The 20440-nt window shown below is 32.1% G+C and overlaps 1 protein-coding gene across 2 annotated transcripts; it reads left to right on the top strand.

Annotated features, from left to right (window-relative positions):
• The first annotated feature begins 3101 nt into the window (after positions 1–3101).
• Positions 3102–18730, top strand: LOC130901308 (protein Cep89 homolog). Of its 2 annotated transcripts, XM_057812553.1 has the most exons (9): positions 3102–3174; positions 5061–5296; positions 6973–7445; positions 9478–9749; positions 12749–12955; positions 13012–13192; positions 16950–17117; positions 17195–17426; positions 18508–18730. In XM_057812553.1, exons 2-9 carry the CDS (start codon positions 5093–5095, stop codon positions 18727–18729), a joined length of 1959 nt encoding a protein of 652 aa, XP_057668536.1. In that variant the 5' UTR covers positions 3102–3174; positions 5061–5092; the 3' UTR covers position 18730. The 2 variants fall into 2 exon arrangements, with proteins under 2 accessions (XP_057668536.1, XP_057668537.1); XM_057812554.1 differs by lacking the exon at positions 3102–3174 and having other exon boundaries at positions 4838–5296.
• The last annotated feature ends 1710 nt before the right edge of the window (positions 18731–20440 follow it).

The raw sequence follows: 20440 nt of genomic DNA on the forward strand, positions 1-20440 counted from the left end.
ATATTTTCACATTAGATTAAAATATTATGTGATTATAAAGCACTGTTTGTCGTTCCATGTTTATAAAACACTGAAGACCACTAGTCAGAAATAGTGATGTAATTGAAGCATCCAAATATTATTTCAGCTCAAATTTTACTTAACTTCTTTCGTCTTTTCATATGTTGGTGATATTCAGTGAAATCGTTTTATTTTGACAAATACGAAGTTGTATTCTTCACAAAAGCACAATTTATTATACATAATGCAAAGATAAACCTTAGTTTCACCAATACATTTGGAAGAATAGTCTCAACAAGTACAATATGCTCAGTCTTATTGCATACTCATTCCATTGGGCGTTTAGATATTATTTGAATGAGTTTTTGAAATTCTAATCATGTCCATGAATTCAAAGTACAGCTATCAGATAATAAAACTCATACAGAACTTCTCTTTCCTGTAAACAAATCGATATAACTCTAGCATTGATTCGTATTAAAATTGTTTCTTCAATTCGTTGGAAAAATGTGACGATAATGTACGGTAGAGCTACAATATTTCACGTGCAACTGGGACTAATAATGTAATGAAAGAATATTTATCGTATGCTCGTGTTTTTAAACGATTTAAGCATTTTCAAAATGGCTGAGAAGACGTTCTACATCTTCACCTCTCGGGTCGCCCTTCCGCGTCAAGAATGAGTAATCAGATTCGATCTGACCTTCGGTTAAGTACCGTAAGTTATTCATGTCAATATTAAGCCTATCTTCAATAACAGCCAAAAGAGCTTGAAAGTACAAATCAGTATCAATCAGAGATAACACTCTTCCAATACAAATCGTCACACTCAAGAGTTGCTACTGTATAAGCACTGCAATGCTGCAAAGATCTAAAAAAAACAAAAACTTAAAGAAATTTTCCATTACTAGCAAAAATTAAATTTTTAATTCTTAGTGGTCGTCTTGTAATATCTTGTTAAACAACTGAGTAAAGTAGATCAGTTGAAAAATCCACTTACCTTCCGACTAGGGCTGTTGTAGTATTATTAATAAATTTGGATATACATGTACAAACGTGATCTGCTCGCTCTTTTCATGATATAGGATGATCTACTGTAGTCCTGGCAGTGTAGCCTAACGCGTAATACGGGAGGTATATTCCAAGTAAATAGTTTTATTCGTGATTTTTCGAACTTCTAGTTCTTTATGATGATTTGAACTGAATAACAATATACTGTAATAGAGGGTAAGAAAAGATAGAATTTTAAAGAATAGGAAATCTTTTACCAAATATTATCATAGAAAAACTGCTATAAGATTGAATTTGTAGTTGTGACTTTTTGTATTCTCAAAAGAAAGCTATGAACGAATTTACGTTTTAGAACAGAATTTAGATACTTACAGCCTTACGAGTACTTCGTTTCTGTATAAATCTAATCATTATACGTAATATATTCCAATTTCGCAATTGTGGAAAAAAAATTTACCAATTTGAGCCAGTTTATACCTGACCGAATATAATTTTTTTTTCAAGGGTTCCGTTATCTATGTACATGGTATTATTTTTTAACTATTGGTGGTATCAGCATTCACTTATGGATATAATTTAAAAAACAGCGTGAGGAAAAATATCCTTTGTTAACGAAGCTATAAATATCAAAATTGAAATGTCACGCTTCATGAAATTATTTTAAAACGTAGTTATAAAAAATTTATAAACGTTGGGGTTGAAAGTTCAGTTAACCAATGAGCTCTAGTAAAAATTTCGTTATAAAAGAAGATGCGAAAAAACTGTTTTTACGATAAAACTATAAGTAATATATATAACTATATAAATTTATTAATAACATATTTTTTCATGCTCTACTATTCAAACCCCAGTCTCTGGAATGTAATTTTTCAAAATATATTGAGACAACTATGTTTATATATCAAAACTAAATCAAACAAAAGTCTCATAATAGTTTACAACATTTTTTTAACATTCCTTTTAGACTTATTGTCCATAATTTACTCTCATGGCAGACCATTATCGCCTGGATGAAATAGTTGCTAGTGGGTCCGTTTCAAGTTTCATTGAGGGTAAGCATTTCAACCGCTGTAAAAGATTACACCCAATGATGGCTTTAGGACTACAAATAATGCATTGCAGATCTTTTCTTACATCTAAAAATATTCAAATTTCTGAAGATATCAAAGGAGAATTGGAAAGATTACAGAGTTGTCAGACACCTTCATATTTTATTCACAATGAAAGCTTGAATGACTATGCTATTTACGAACAACAAACATTACACGGTGATCAGGGCAAAACAGCGTAATTTTATATTATTCACAAAAAACTTATTATTATTTGTAACTAAACAGGAGCATTCGTGTTGGCGACTTCAACTTATACCTTGACATTTTACCAAAAATTACTAATTCATTTTTCGTATTCAATCATCAAATTTATGCAGATCTACCCTATAGGGTTCAAATCGGGTAAACCCAATAGCAGCTTTCTGATTTTAATTAATTTAACACTTCGATAATGTTCTGACTTCTACATGGAAAAAATGTTCGATTTTATTTCTCGGTTTTTCATTTTCCTCCACACAGAGCTTAATATTCAGTATTTATAAAAACCGACACAGAGCAGAGGGATATAGGGGAGCCCTTAATACAGGATGTGCAATTTATGATGAGACTGTTATATATTGATTAAAGGTAAGTTGAAGACAATCCAACTATTCTGAGAGTTTGCAACGAAATTAATTTTGCTCGAAATTTTGGACTCTTTTGAAACCATATACCTTCTCAGGAATGCAACCCGTTATAGAGGTAAATTACCCCTATTCGTCATATTTGGGCTCCCCTATACGCCTCTGCTCTAATGTCAGTTCTTAAGCGGGACAACCTGTATACTAACTTTTTCCCTGTATTAAAAAGAGCGAAACACAAGCCTTGTATGCACTTCCATATTTGTTTAAAGCTTTTCTATAGCATTTTATATGGTGATCCATAACGAATAATGTACCCCTATATGTATTGTCTTGGCGTTACCATAGTAACGCATCGTAACAATCAAACAATGTTTACATGGAACTCCATAGTGCCAAATATTTAACAAAGACACTTATAGTGTCATCAGCTTTTTCAAAGTGTTGGAAACTTTTCTAACAGTTTCACTCGATCTATTCTAATTGTACATGTAAGTATGAAGTATTTCACTGTTGAAATATTCTATATGGTATAATATATATGTAATATGTTCAAAGATATTTAAATTCGTAACAAGTTATAAATAAAATGAGACATATAATTATGATTAAATTAATGCTGTAAGAATTTGTAGTGTGGTGTGAATAACCTTCGATTGATGATGTCGGCAATACTTTTTTTATTTTTCAATTCGCGATATTTCTAGCTAAATTGAGTTCACAAACGTATATTGATTCGAATTAGTACAATATGGACTGATACAGATATTCATAACAATATATTATTCGTAGAGTTTCGAAAACCATTGATATCGTCACCGGATTTGTTTTAAAAAAAAATAAGATTATTGGTTAATAACATATATTTAGATGAAATAGATTCAGAGATATGAATCAACTAGACATAATATCAACACTTATTGATATGATCAACCCCTTAAGTACCTAAGTCATATACGAGTAGTGTTCATTCAAATGCATTTATTTTTTGATCGGGAAACGACGGTGCCTTACAGCATATGTACCGGTAGCGTCAGCCTGAGAGGCTGAGGATTAACCCAAGGAACTGAGCCACAAACTTAATTATAATTAAGAGAAATATCTAGGGATCACCCTGCAGAAGGACCTTCGGTTATACAGAGTATATTCCACCGATATACATTTCGATTGTTAAAACTCTTTCACATAGGGAATTATCATGCGATGGTCTTGTATAGAAAAAGTAAAAACTAGAGTGCAGCTGAACAGAGTTAGGCGCCTCGGGCCCAATTGAGAGCCTACTAGACTTTCCACCTAACGATTCAAACCGAAACTATGGGGACTTGTAGACAGACATCACCGACTCAGGAGACTTTAAAGTCTAAATAATGAAGCCACCTGAAACACGGATGGCTCCAAGATAAATGGCGAAGTGCACTCCAAAATAAGTGAAATTTTTTCGCTTAGGGAATATGCTATCTCTTTCCAAGACGAAGTATTCGCTAAAAACAATAATATCAATCTGTTCAGACCTCAAAGCACTATGCGAGTGCCCGCTACAAGGTCCAGTTGATGTCTGGTCACTCAGACAAACCAGAATCAGCAAAACCACCAATATAATCAAAAGTGTATAAGACGTCATCTCCTTACTATAGACATAACGGAGAAGGAAGAAACTGCAGATCATATCATTGGTGCTCAGCGTGGTTAGTTCATTTTCTTTACCTAGTGAGTTAAAAGGTTCAAGCCAAGGTGTTTTAAGTGAGGCATGACGGAAAAACAGAAGGAGTAACGCTCTCTTAACGAGTATCAACCAAACTATTTTTCTTGACATCATGAAGTTTTGGTAGTTGGATTTTGTTTCTAAATTTATTATATTTTGGAAAGTTACAGAATATTGAATGCAATGAACAACTTACAAATGTTATAATATTTTATAGTATTTTTTAATGTTTCACTTTTTTTATTCGAAAAAAATTTCTTAAGTATCAATTGTTTCTCTCCCAATTCCCTTTGAATAATAAAAAGGCATGAGGAAATTATACTTCTCTTCCCTATTGTACTAATTTGATTCAATATACATTTGTGTGAAGTCCTGTACCACAGATATTAGAAAATATATGATTTTTTAGCAAATAATGATTTTATTCATTACTTTATTAATATTAGCCGCCATTTAACATACATAATAACATACATGCTTTATAAAACTACTATTTAAACTGTGTTTCTCATGCCAATACTGGCAGAACCGTCCATCGGGGTAAATATCTAGGTGCTAAGTAGATGTAGATAGGCCTAGTATACTTTTGTACATGAAATATTGAATAGATGTCTAATTTCTTTTAAGACAAGTACGCTTTTTAGATAGTAGAATCAGTGAAAGTTGATATTTCAGAATCCCTACAGCTTTGAAATGCTGTTAATGAAATGCTTCCATTATTTCAAATAATTGCTTGTTCTCGAAGCCAAAAAAATATGACTGAAGTACCTCCAAAGCCCAGAAGAACTAAAACCAACGATAAAATTAATGTTCCAGTACATCGTGCCCAAGAGCATGGTAATAATAGACTAAGAACTTTTTCTGGTAATTTCAATTCAGCAAAATATTGTAATGAAGAAAAGCCTCCAAAAGTAAGTACAGTATCTGTTGCATTTAATGTATTTAATAATCATAAAAGAATCTATTGAGATAGATGCTTCCAAAATTTAGAAAAAGGATAACTGGACATCATTGTAACAGATTAATTTTGCAAAATATTTTTTCAAACGTCAATATTTGTTACATCTTCAGAATAAACCAGACATCAATAATTGTCCTTCTATGTGTTTCTGAGTCTTCCCCGAAGTCTTCCACTATCAGATCTAGCTTTACATACGAGCCTTTGGTCGAGGATTATCATCATTTATCGGAAACATTGTTGAGATGAGAGCTTTAAGCAGACACGTGGGATTCAATAATAAAAATGTTTTGATTGCTAGTCTTTTTAGGTGTTAATCTCAGCAGCTTGCAGATTGAAGTTAAATTTGCTTCCACATTTTAGGTGAAAATTGGACCTTAAACGGATCGAAAAGAGTTAGCTTCTTTAATAAGTCCTCTACTCATGAGGAATTATAGTTTTCTGTTACTGTAGCAACTAATCCATTGATTCTCTTCATCTAGGGAATATTTTCTTTGTTCTATGTTTGGGCATCGAACGTAAGAGATGGTATTTTGGACATCATGCTATTCTAGCGATCGGAATGAATGGAAATCCGAGGAAGCGATATCGGGCCAGTATTGTGGATGAGACATCCCAATTCATTGATTATTTCCAAGGTCCGTCTTGAACAGTGGGGCTTTGCATTACAGTATTGCAGAATAATGCATTTTCTGTTGAAAATCGATACTTTTCGAGATTGATTCATATAATATAATTGTTAATACTGAAAATCTGCATAAACAGTTTTGCGGGGTTTCAGTGCTTCCAAATGAATAATTTTGCTTTTTTGTTCATTTATCTTTTGTAGCATAACAGTACTCCGCAACTTGTTGTAAGGTATGAAGATAAATGTTCTCTAATACATTCGATGAAGAATAAATCCCAGGTTTGAATAGCAGTTTCAATTGTCTTAGAACCTGGATGGATGGAGTATATTGCGAGCGTGTCTCCTCTCCCGTTTTTTATATTGCTTGGACCAATTGGACCAAAATATTCGATTTGTTTGCGTTATATTTTAATATTGGCCAAGCTGCGATGATAATGGTTCGAACAGATTTTGATTATTCACTTGGAGAGAGTCACTGCTTTTTGAGTTCTGGAATATCATACACTACTCATTTGTCATCTCATTCAAAAAATAATTTTGTACGGTGTTGTTGAAGCAATACGTTGCATGTGATGAATCGGTTGTCTTTGTTTTCTTGGGACATAATATCATGGGGGAACCAAACAACCGCTTTACTTGATTTTCTAATCTGCTAAAAATATTCTTGGATGGTTAATTAATTGTATCTAAGGTTATTTGAGAATTCTTTAATTGTCTGACAACGATTTGCCAAGCATGTCAATGTTTTTTATCTTCTTGATGGATAGGAGTCGAAGAAAGAAAAATTACCGGGTCTGAATAATCTTCTGAGTGTATTTAGTTATTTAGAAGTGAACAAATCACAATAACCATAAAATATCTTTGACACTATTTGAAACATAACGAGCTGATAAATGACAATCATATATCGACATGCGCACAAACAACATTATTTTTGGGTCTCACTGAGATTTGGATAATAGAATAAGAGATTGTCAAACACTATAAAATTCTTGTTGTAGTCAATTTCGGTAATTGATAATGATGAAGATCCGGTCCGTACCGAAATAATAGTGGAAACCATAAATCCAGATATAAATTCCAAAATATCAAAACGACATTTAGCTAAAGACAATCAACGGCTTACCGAAGAAAACACCGAATTAATTCAAAGGTTTAATGAACTCGAAGAATTATCTGTTAGAAAAATAACGAAACTTAGAGAGAAGGTAAATATATTACAACTAGCGAATGCTCATTTTAAAAAAGACTTACAAGAAATAGAAGATAGATACAATCAAGTTCTATCTCAAAATGAAATGCTAACAAATGAAATAGAAAAATTAAAAACATGTGAAAAATGTGAGGAATATAGGAATGAAATTATTAAATGTAATCGTGAGAATGAGAAAAGTCAATATGATAAAGAAATTTTGGAAAATAAGAAAAAGGAATTGTGCGAAGATGTAAATATGCTTAAAATTGTTGTATATAGGTAAGTTGAAAAATTTTGTTTTAACTTGTAGTTTAGTTATTGAGATTAGAAAACATTGATAGATAATGTGATTAGAAGTTAGTCCTTTAAGAGAAATGATTTATTGTCAAAAAATTGTTGCAATTTGTACACAAGAGCTTGTAAAAACTGAGAACAAATATAAAACTAACTAATTGAAAATACAAATAAAATAAAATTTCAATATACAAAAGAAAACCACAAAATTATAGGTAATAGTAATAGGTAATAATAATTAGTATGTAAGTCGTCAAATTGAATCTCACCACACGTACCCCACAAAGGAAGGGCATATCGGAGATGCGACTCAATAAGGGCATAATAAACTGTTAAGGAGGTGGATACGTTCAGTTCTTTGGAGACTGATCTTAGCGCAAAACAGGAGGAACTTAATTTTGTAGATTAGGCGGCAATATTTAACTTCCATTTCAAGGAATTGTCTACAACAAGCACTAAGAATTTTACAGATTCAACGACGTCAATGCTGGTGGTATTTAATAAAAAAGGCTGCAATATATTTTTATGTGATAAAACTTTGGTTTTAGAAACGATAAGACAGATTAGAATCGCACCATGATTAAGGGAGGTTGGGTCACTATATATGGTCCTATGAAGTTCCATGAGATCAGAGTTGCTCCAAGAGAAACTAGTGTCGTTTGCAAATAGACATATTTTACCACTGATGTCTAGATAGGCGATGTCGTTCATAAACAAAAGAAAAACAATAGGGCCTAATATTGATCCTTGGGGCACTCCACTAATTTTAAAAAAATCTTATATACCACTGTTTGCATCCTGAATAAAATTGGAAAATTCAATATATTGGACTGAACGCTAATAAAAAAATTCAATGGTACACATCGTATAATCAGAGATTTTCGATAAAGATTTGAGGAGAATTTTCGGAAAGTCAGTTATGTAAAACGCAGATATTCATTTGCACACAAATAAGTTATAGAATCAACTTGTAGAAAGTGATTAAATGTTATATAATTACAGTTTGAATTTTGTAAATATTTTCGAATTCTATTCTCAAGTATGAAAAAAACGAATTACAAATATGAATTTTAGTTTCTATTTTTTAAATAAGGCTCTCTGATTAGATTCCAAGTATAAAAAAGATTCTAACTGGTCTCTCTGTTGTCAACTATACTTCCAAGTTATTATAAAAACGCTATTAATTATACAGGGAGTTCCAGAACTAGAAGCAAAAAATTTGAGAGTGAACAGATGACGTGAAAATAATGCAGTGACATAAAAAAATTTCCCATACGACCTATAAAGTTGCGAAATGAGAACTTATAATATTTAAGTATATTTTCTTAATTATAAATTCGAACATTATGAATTTTTAATGGGTGATTACGTATGTCCAAGTAGGTGTTTAGCAAAATAAATAATATTATCAACTGGTTGTTTATCTGGAAACCAACGAGCGTAAGCCAGTCTTGCTGGATATCTCCTGTAAATATTTTCAATAAATAATTATAATTTATGATAACTTTCTTCAGAATGTCTTTTTATGGCGAAGGGTTTCCTTGGTATGTACAACGATCTAAAAATCTACACATCCCCTAAACCATAAATTTTATCGATTTAAACAAAGAGTACCTTTTTGTTGAAAAATCGATTGAAAAATTTATTTTTACTATCTTTAGATTTCACAGGTTATCCCTGTGAAAGTTACGGGTTATTAACTATTGGGCATGAGCCACCTCTGGCCTTCAGATTGTAGTGTAGAATTATTTATTCAAACACAGTACATGGACATACGTAATCATCCATTAAAAGTTCATAATATTCGAATTTACAATTTAGAAAATATACTTAAATATATGTTCAGATTTCTCAACTTTAAATGCCTTTAACTCGGAGTCGTATGAGAAAATATTTTTTATCTTTCAACATTATTTTTACGGCATCTACTCACTCCCGAATTTACCGTTATATTACCGTTAAAAATCAATATCTTCATAATTTTATTTTAAATATTTCACCAAATACCCATTTTTAGGTTAAACTTGCAGTTAGAAAGATATCAAGATCTTTTACGTAAAAATCATATACCAAAACCTTCGAATGAGCTTCCTCACAAGAGAGACATTCTAGAATCTTCCAGTAGAGATATTCTATCAGAAGTTCACAGAGACCACAAGCATATTCCAATCATGTGGGGTGATGTTAATAGACATACTTTAGGGCCGTTATTAGACGCGTACGAAGACACAATTAAAGAAAAAGATGAGATAATTGAAGAATATGAAATAGAAATGTGCAAGTTCACAGGTACATTATTTCACATAACGATACATATTATAAAGTCCTAAGTCCTTTTACGTGGTTTACACCAATAGATAAAGTAATGAATGAGAAAGGTTTTTGGTAATAAACTCAGTCCATTTCCTGCTATGATCAATCAATATTACTATGAAATATATCAATGAAGAAAAGGAGAAATTCATGAAAAGAACAAGAAAGTCTAAAAGAGTGAAGAGTCAGAAGAAAAATACGCCAGACAAAAAAGGAAACTATTTCAGGAAACCAAAAAAGGAAGCTGGAACAAGTTTAACTAATAGAAATGAAAAACATTTCGAAAATTAAAAAGCGTCATCATTCATTAGAAACCATAATAGTTAACTCGTAACCGAGTTACGAGTAGGAAGTAATAGTTTTGAGAATATTTTTTTAACTTGTTGAATGGAAAAGGAGATTAAGAAACAAAAATCCACCGAAACTAAAAAAGATAAAAGATACGTTGAAGAATATTATTAAGTCCTGGTAGCTATAACTTAACTGCAGAAATGTTTAAAAGCAGAAGTAACTAAAAAGTCAAACCGACGAAAAACTGTTTATATCTATCTGTTAAGGATAGTTCATTATACTCATTCTATTTTCTAAAAAATATTCATTACGGTAATTGAAAAGGTATCTAAATGAATATAGTATTAATTATCTTCAACATAGGTTAGTTACCTTCATTACTCCTTCTACATTTTCAGTTATCGTGAAGGATTCCAACTACTCTTCTTCCCAATGTTTCTCCTACTAATCTTCACATTTCAATTAGAGTTTTTCTTTCATTACCTCATATCTGCCTTATATTGACTATACAATTTCGTCTCGGTTTACAGTTTTTTTTCCTGATAGTACCTCCTGCTTAGAAAACTTGATTTTTATTTCCGGAATGCTGGAAATTATTGACTCTTACTTTTTTATTTATCTCATTTCTTCATTATATTCATTTCATTTATAAATGTTACTATGAATATTGTTATCGTGTTGTTCATCTTCATTTTCCCTTCCATGTCAATATCTCTATATCCCAGTCTTGTTTTGTGTGTATAGTATCGTTGTTTGTTTTTTCCTATTAGTTATTTTTGTCTCTACATCCCATCCCATCCTCGGTCAATATAGTTCCTAGATAGTCATACGCCTTTACTCCCACTCTTTCCAGTGTTGCATTCTATTTCATTTATATTTTGATCCTAATTTGCTTGTAATTTATTACCACCACTTTGGTTTTGCGGGTACAAGCACAAATTTATCAGCTTCTGCATCCTATTTCTGGTATTTGCTTATACAACCTCTAGCATTCACGGACATTGTTATAATTTTGCACACGACATAATTCAAAAATAAAGCTTAACAAAAATTCAGTCATAACATTTTCTTACTCTACATGTTCCGCATCAATAATTTGAATAATAAATAAACATCGACGTAAACCTTAACATTTCGCACACAATTCAATATTGACATAGATTCGATATCAATTAGTATAAGCTCGGAACTTGAATCTTACTCGGATTCCCATTATTAATATTGTTATATACTTTTGAATATCCTTGTGTCATCACTTTGCATTAGCTTATTGACAAACATATTTAAAAATATCAAATACTATACTTATAAAAATATATTTAAATTCATTTGATACGGTTTATCAAATTTTCCAACAAATAATCCTTTTAAATATTTTTGGTGCACTCTACCGGCTTTCAAGGAAATCTGAAATTCTTAATCAGGATAAATATTAAAGGTACCTTTGCATACTGTTGCTGTTTGTGTGTGTGGAAGATAGATGGGGCGGTATAAATTTCAAAAAGCTAAAGATATGAAATGTATAATGAAATTTAAATAGTTGCTTTCCAATTGAGCACCCGATCGATTCAATGAGATCTATGTATTAGCACAGTTACATTTTCTCCTTGCCCCTCAAACACCAAATAAATGTTTGGGCTTCATGAGCTTCAAAATTGCGTTTGAAACCTAATCCAAACTGTAGGATTGAGATTATGTAGGCACTTATTTCAAATTAAAAATATTATTCTCTTACATACAGACACGAACTCAGAATATGAACGATTACTTAATGAATAAGACTAATAAGGTTATCTAGGGTAAAAAGTATAATTCTGATCGCTCCATACAGACGCCACGCGGAAAGAAGAAAGCGGGCATGCGCTGTAGGCGACTGTGAAGCTCTCGCATTACGCACTCCGCCATTGTTGACATTCAGGCGTCAGTCGGCGTTGTGCTACAGCCACGTAAATATGTCCGCCATTATTGAAGCTCCCGCCAAGTGTGAATTCCGAAATTTGATTCGTTTTGTACAGGCTTAAGGCCGTAGTGCTGCAGAAATCCATCGGAGAATGAGTCGTGTGTATGGGGAAAACTTCATGAGTGATAGTATCAAAGGTTTAAAGATGGTCGTAATGATGTGCATGATGAAGGGGGCCTAGGACGCAAATCTGTTTCAGATTACCTGGTTCAACGAGTTGACAGAATGGTTAAAGAAAAATGCAGATTCACAATTACTGCTTTGTCTATGGAATTTCCAGAAGTTTCAAGGTCCGTTTTGTACTCTATTGTTACTGAGCGGTTATGCTACATTGGTGGCAACTTTCTTTGAAAAGGGTATTGAAAATCTTGTCCACAGATATGACAAATGTCTCAATCTCTTCGGTGATTAAGTCGAAAAGTGTACCAATTTTTTGGTAAAAATTATTGTTTCATATGAACTTGTCTTTCATTTATAGCCTATCGCAGGTTGAAAAAAAAGGGGCCCTCGTATAAGTACTCAAAATTCAAGGTTTGTTCCACTTATTTCTTGTGTGTCAGCTCATGAGCGTCGAATCCATGAATTTCGTGCTCAAAGTGCTTGATAAATTGGATTTGAGTGCATCTACGAATTAAGTGATTTTTATTTCATTGATCTTCAGAGTAGGGCGGAAAGTTTTTTAGGCTTTTTTAATATTTGCAGCTTATTTCAATTTTTTTCTTAGGTAAATTGCGTGAGATTGTTGACGAAAATGAAACTTTGTATAAAAAACTAACTGAGGATGAGACCTGTAGTAGTAAATTAAGCGTAGAACTAGAAAATGCGAAAAGGGATTTAAAAAATACAAAGGAGCAAAATGATGCTTTAATTAAAAAATGCTCTTTGAAACAGGACAAATTAGAGGAAGTTTTGAGAATATACGAAGCTAAAGGTATAATATAAACTTATCATCTAAATTGGTATTTTATGTAAAAGTATATTTTCCAGTTGAACAAATGACCCGCGATTTTGATGTCTTACATGGTGAATATATTAAGTGCAGAACTGAAAATGCAGCTTTAAAAGAAAAATACAAATCCTGTACTGAAGCCCAAGAAGATCTCAAAAATAATATGCAAAATTTCATTCCAATATCTGTACATAGCGCCAGTGTCAATGAATGTAAAAAGTATGTAACTACATAATTGAGTCTTGATTACACTATGTTTGATTAGGAATTCCTCTCCCTCTCTTAAATCTTCCAACACATCTGCGTATCCTCTTTCCCTTGGTCTTTTTCTTTTTTTTTGTTACTCCTTGTTCTATGTCCATCATTTTTTTTGTTACTCTGAAATATGGATTTCTGTATGTGACCCAGCCACTCTATTCTTTTGGAACTTATTATTTTGCTTTGTTCTGCTTCTCCAAATGGATTCCTTATTTAATTATTTATTCTCCTCAGCCATAAATCTTCCGCCTAATATTTTTCTTTCCCATATATCTAACTTCTCTTCCTCTGCTTTGTTAAGGATCCACGTTTCGCCTCCGTAGCTCATTATTGATCTTATTATTGTTTTGTTCAGATGTAACTTCACCTTTCTTCACTTGTATCTATAATTGCAAAATGATTTTGATTATTTTATGTAAGTGATTATTTTTATAATACAATTTTCCTTCGGTAAATCCATATGCTGTATATAGTATACAAGATTTCTATGTAAAATTTAAGAAATATGTTCTATAGTGATAACTAAATTTGTTCGATTGTTTCTTTTTATTTCATTTGATGTCCATTTTGTGCAATCTGTTGCTTCTAGAATCCTTGCACCACGATACACATGCACGGTATGCCTATGCGCAGGCACGCACAATGTGACGTCACGTAGGAATCAAAATGTTTGCTGTATACCTGTTATAAAGTATAAATTCATGTCAAAAGGAATATTTGATGCAAAGACATGTCTATATATGTATTATATATCAGGTTATTGAAATTACCAGTTACATTTCACGTTCTTAGGGCGGCGAGAGGTTCACAAGGAATATAATTTCCTGCCTGTTCCGTGAAATAGGAGACTATTTAATATATGATTAGAAAAATTATGAAATTACTCAATTAAATAATATTGTTTGTGATATATTATGGTATATTTTCTTTATTTCTTTGAGCGAATCATATTGGTAAATAAACAATGTTTTGAACCTAAACACTTTGCATTATATGGAAATGAATGGAATAAACACGCCCTAAAATAAATTATACATAAATAAGGGGGATCCCTTATCTATTTCCAAATAGGCCGTTTTTGTTCATAATTCTACAAGTGAATCAATAATACATAAAATATGTATAATTATTGAAAAAAAAAAATAGGAATTGTGTGTGCCATTTTGTGATTTACGACAATCATTTACCATATTTCAAATTAATTTTATCCTCTCGACCACAGGGTTTTTTTTTGGAAACTAAAGTATTAAATATATGTTTCTTAGGTACGAGGCATATTTTTTAAGTAAGTACCGTTTTGCGATTCCACCGCCGCAACCCCAAGGTCGACGTTTAGCACATAGGTACACGCTGGTTCCCTACATCTCTTGTCTACGCACTGACGTCATTACAGTCTGATTCTTCATTGTGTACGTTGTTTACTGAGTGTTTAAGATGCCTCCGACAATCGTGAGTCCCGCCGATTGTGAAGTACGGGCTGTTATACGATTTCTTAATGCTAAAGGCGTAAAACCGATCGATACTCATCGTGAGATCTGTTTACGGACAAAACATTATGAGTGATGAAATGGTAAGGAAATGGGTGAGAGCATTTAAAAATGGCCGCACAAATGTGCATGATGAAGAACGTGTGGGCGTCCTTCGGTCGTTAACGAAGATTTGGTGCATAAAGTGGACGAAAAGGTGAGAGAAAACAGACGCTTTACAATTTCATAATTGTGCGACTACTTTCCTCAATATTCTCGTAGTGTTTTGTATCGCATTGTGATCGAGAACTTGAAATACCGGAAATTGTGTTCACGTTGGGTTCCAAAAATGTTGAGGGATTTGCACAAAGCTCAACATTTAGGCAGTGCATTGACTTTCCTTGAGCGGTACCACAATGAAGATGAAGATTTTTTAGACGAAATTGTTACTGGTGACGAAACATGGGTGGCCTACGTCACACCAGAATCGAAACAACAATCCATGGAATGGCGACATTCATCATCACCCAAAAAAGTGAAGTTTAAGCAAACAATTTCTGCCCGGAAAATCATGTGTACAGTTTTTTGGGACAGAAAAGGAGTATCGCTAGTGTAGTTTCGGCCTCGTAATGAGACAATCAATGCAGCATCTTATTATGAGACATTGAACAATCTGCGTCGTGCAATCCAGAACAAAAGACGTGGCAAGTTGAGCAAGGGTATCGTTTTGCTGCATGACAATGCCCGTCCACATGTGGCTAATCGGACCACCCTACAGCCCTGATCTGGCGACTACAATTTGTTCCTGCACTTGAAGAAACACGTGCACCTCTTTAAGACGATAACGAAGTCAAAACAGTTGTGGTTAACAGTGATTAACAAGTCAGGCGGCAGAATTTTATGAAGAGGGTATTCAAAAACTGGTGCCACGTTATGACAATTGCCTCAATATTCACGGAAAATAGAAAAGTAGATTAAGGTACAAGCATTCATGTAAAAATAAAAGTATTGCGATATCTTTGCACTTCTTTTTTTAAGTCCAAAATGGTACTTAAAAAATATGCTTCGTATTTCGATTAGTGTTTTTGCATGTAGCGATGGCATTATGATCTCATAATAGAAAATACAATCAAAAGAACAGTTATGTGCACTCTATAATAGCGGGTAAACACAAAAAAAGATCACAAACACTCAAAAAGGCAGTAAAAACGTACATTTTCAACTTAATGGCCAAGAAAATATTCTGACTCCAGCTTGACATCATGCGTGAGACGTGTCAAATTTGAGCCGACAATTCATGTCTTCTTTCTGGAATATCAAGGTTGTTGTCTACTTCCTCTTGGGAATTTTTCCATTTTCTTATACCATGCACTCTTTTCAGTATCTATTTCGTTATTTTATTGTTCCTAAAGCTCCTATGCGCCCTAGAAATCTTATAAATGGATATATTACTACTCTTAATAGTGAAAGGCTTTCTTATAGTTACAATATTTCCTAGTTTGTGCGTCTTTCTTACAATTCATTCACTCATCTATATTACTTCTTTCGTATATACGTCTGCTTATTTTTCTTTCCCATGTATTAATAAAATTTTCTTCTTTTTTATTCTTTATCTATGGCTTAGTTCCCAGCAATACCACATGTCTTATTCATGGTAGATATATTATTTGTTTGATTTTTCAAGCTTTGATATTTATGGTCATATATAGATCCTTAAGTATGGCCTTCAGTCTGAAGTAGAATACCATTGTTGACGGTGGATGGCCTTGACGTACTTCCACTTCTGTTCCAAAGTATTTTTTGACATTTTTTTATTGAGTTGTGTCTTGTATCCTATGTCATGCGTAGCCATATCTTTATAATTACCATACACTGTTAGGTATAATCGCTTTTGACAATTTTTCCTAACCATATCTTCATAGTTTGAATATTTCTAATAATTGCTTAATTATTCTTGATCTTTCTTCATTATTGGGTAGTAATGAATCCCAAACATCTTCTTTGCATTCTCCTAATCTTGTAACCCATCTTCTAAGGCATTTATAAGCTTCCTTCAAATATTTTAACATTTTCATGTTTAAACTAACTAGAAGATTTTCAACATTCAATTACTCAAAAAGGATTTTAAGTGAAGTTGAACATATATTTTTGAAATTAGGAAAAAAGATAATTTGACAAGAATCAAGTTACTTGAATAATTCCTCATTCAACAGCAATTTGAAAAGAAAATTAAACTAAAGCAAACATTTCAGGTGGTATGAAGAACTAAAAGTGCAGTACGAAGCCGAAAAAGAAAAATTTATGAAAACCATTGAAACGCATGTTAAAACTATTGAAGAATTGAATAAAGAAATTTCAAACAATGCAACCATTAAACAAAAATTCGAAGATAATATCAGCCATTTAGAAAAGCATACAAAGTGAGTTAAAAAAAATTCAGGATCCACATTTTTTTCAAAAATTGTCTCGAACTATTTCTAGAAATATATATTTTCAGAAAATTAGAAGCTAAAATACTCGAACTGGAACATAACCTTAACGGTGTTCTCCTGTCAAGAACTGCTTTGAAAAAGCAGCTACACAAAGCGATGGAGTTTGCTAAAGATATGGTGGCTGAACAAGAACAACTTTTGAAAGCTTTAAATATGAGACATCAAGAAAATAAAGTTGTTAGGAAGATTGGATCTGAAATGGCCTCTAAAATGGATTTACTTAAAAGTCAGTTGAAGGTGAGAGGGTAGTTTTTTTCCAAAATTCAATTTCTATAACCCAAAGTAGGGTTACAATTATGGAAAAACAAATATCCATATACATTACACAATGTTTTATAACTGCTATGAAAAACATAGTTGGCTATTGTCAACTTTAAATAGTTGACACAACTGTCAAATTATATAAGTTCTACAATTTCTTAAGGTATTTTCCATTCGTGGTTTGATAAAATTCGCAATTTCCGTTAAATATTATTTTAGTAAGACATAATTATACCAATTTATAATAAATGATATGGATACTGACAGTAGTGACGATATTAATAATACTCCGTCAGAGATATCGAAAAAAGCAGCAAAAGTAACTTTAGATTTATTGCCGGAAATTTCAAGAAAAAACTATGAAAAGCCCAGAATGTTCACTGTAACGGAAGAATTTTATGAGATATATAAAAAATCTTCGACCGAACGTTTTTTTTTTAACTACCAATACGAAAAATGTACTAGGCACGTGGTTGGCATTTACAGCTTCAGATGTTCTTCGGCAACAATTTTAGTAAATGCAGGAGGGGTCATATTAACCTTGAAGCACCATGGAGGATGGCAATCCAGTACCGTGGCAGGAGGATACATCGAAGAGACTATTGAAAATAATACTAACGTTGCTAATAAAATCGTCAACTCCTTTAAAAAACTAGTCGAACCCTTTACAGAAATGAAGACAGAAAATACACCGTATATGAACAATCAACCCTCAACATCTAAAATTAACATAATAAAAAAATTTATTGAAAAGAAATGACTAAGTATACAAAATTGTAAAATTTTCATAATCAACTACAATTTTAAATAATATTATTTAACAATTGAGAAGATACTTTAGTATTGTTTTGATTTTACTAATCATAAAAATAAACATTAAGTTTATTCTTTACTTTTTTACTTTTATTCTTTCAATTTGTGCAGTTGTAGAAAAAGTATAGTGTACAACATGTGGGAAAAGTACTTTTCTCATTTGTTGCACAATATACTATTGTGTTACATATTTAAAGTGTGAATGGGAAAATTTTGCGTTTCTCTCAATATAGGGTTTTTATAGGATGTGCAGAAAAATGCTTGGCAGGAGTTTGCAACAGTTGAACAAACAATCAAAGGACAAGCAGAAACTATCGAAAATATGAGGAACCAATACGAGAAGGAAATTGAAGATTTGAAAAAGATCATTGCAACTTATGAAGAAACAAAAGAAAGTAATATTTTATTAAAACCTGAAAATTTACAAATGGCTCATTATTTCTTATTAAAAAATAAGTACAAATAAATAGGACTTTTGATTTTACCAACTTATTTATACAATATATTTTTTTAATAATTCATATCGAACACATATTCAGAAAAATATGGCTATCCGATGAAATCTAATGGTTATTACCACATCTAATGACTTATAATGGTGCTCATGACGTTCCTATATATGTCTAAGCGAACATTTTAAATACATACCTGTTTCAGTACTGGAATGACTTTCCTAAAGCGGTGGGAACTACCATCTTGAATAGCACCATGAGCTTATATATGACTTTTCTTGATTCGTTTGTACCTTTGGTTATATCATTCTTCTTCCTCCCATAACTTATCTTTGGAATATTTATATAATTATATTCTAATTAACATGAAAAAAATCGCAAAAAAGCTGGAAGTTCTCCCAACAAATCTTGGCTTCAAACTAATTCAAACAAAAAGATGCGCTGTACGCTTTCTTTGGAGTTAGATGTAAACTGAATCAAGCTAATATATGCAGTTGGTAGTGGTCTATGCAAGGTGGAGTTTCTCGTATACCAGGAAAACTAAAAAAGTGTCCAGAGGTGTACGAAAAATCTTCCAGAATGGCGCTGGTGCAGATAAAAGATATGGTATGAATATGGGAATTGTAGATGATTGGCATCATAGTTCATTATTGAAACTTTCAACAACTTGATTTGTACAAAAGTGTGAGGAGCAAACCAGGAAGTTTGGCGGCTTCTTTTACCCTGATGCTAATGTGGCGCCACCTGTATTTAGTACATTTTGATATACACAGATTGCTCTCCTTACATTTCCTCCTTCATACCTTGTACTTATATATTGTATCGCAAGTTCAGTAGTGAAAGATATATTTTTAATCTTCCAATTAATCATGAAGACACTAAAGTTAAATTGTAAGGTAATTATATTTTGATTATTGAAGCTCCCTTATTGGTCTATGTAAATTTTACAAACAACCTAATCTAATCTAGTCTTCACTAATCAAATAGCTCGACATCTACCACTGTCAACTTCACTCTTAATATAGGTACCTAGATCTATTATAATCTCATTATAGTGTCACAATAACACTAAAACGAGGCCGTTAAATTGTAAGAAATGAAGTCGATTTACAATCTACTACACTTAATTATAATATCACTATTAAAGATGTTAATTTTTCGATTACTATCGAATCAAAATTATATTTAAACTACATATTTAATTAGTAGACAACTACTAGAACGAATTGGTACTGCCATCTATTACTTATAGATTGAACTGCTTTTAAAATAAATCTCTCCGATTCCCATAGATGTCGTTGTGTGAAATAAATATGTTTTTTTATTTCAAAAAAGTTCAACACACTCTTATGGAAATACATATAAGTAAGATTAAGAAATAGTGTGGTGAATATAATATGTTTTAAATCAATTCATGAATTTAAGAAATTGAAATATCGACATACGACAGCTTCTTTTTTCTATGAGGTATAATAGTTTGTTTTTTATTAATTACCTCTCACTTTATATTTATTATATACGCTATTAGGTTAATGAAAGAAAAAGAAAATTATTGAAAGGGCAATTTTGAAGACAATGATTTATTTTAACCAAGGTTAAATTAATAAAAAAATGTGATCAATTAAGTCGGTATTACACGATACGTTCAATGCTTCCAACGTTGGATTGGTGTGATTGGACGCAATGTGTGGATGTAGTACGCATGCCATGGAAAGTACGACAAAG

This window comes from Diorhabda carinulata, chromosome X, assembly GCF_026250575.1.
Source record: "Diorhabda carinulata isolate Delta chromosome X, icDioCari1.1, whole genome shotgun sequence".
Taxonomy (NCBI): Eukaryota; Metazoa; Arthropoda; class Insecta; order Coleoptera; family Chrysomelidae; genus Diorhabda; species Diorhabda carinulata.

Bases quoted from the DNA above. Each gene is read 5' to 3' on its own strand.
- LOC130901308 (XM_057812553.1), top strand. From the start codon at position 5,093: ATGCTTCCATTATTTCAAATAATTGCTTGTTCTCGAAGCCAAAAAAAT. The intron at 7,446-9,477 runs GTAAGTTGAAAA...ACCCATTTTTAG, and splicing joins CTTAAAATTGTTGTATATAG to GTTAAACTTGCAGTTAGAAA. The intron at 17,118-17,194 runs GTGAGTTAAAAA...ATATATTTTCAG, and splicing joins CATTTAGAAAAGCATACAAA to AAAATTAGAAGCTAAAATAC.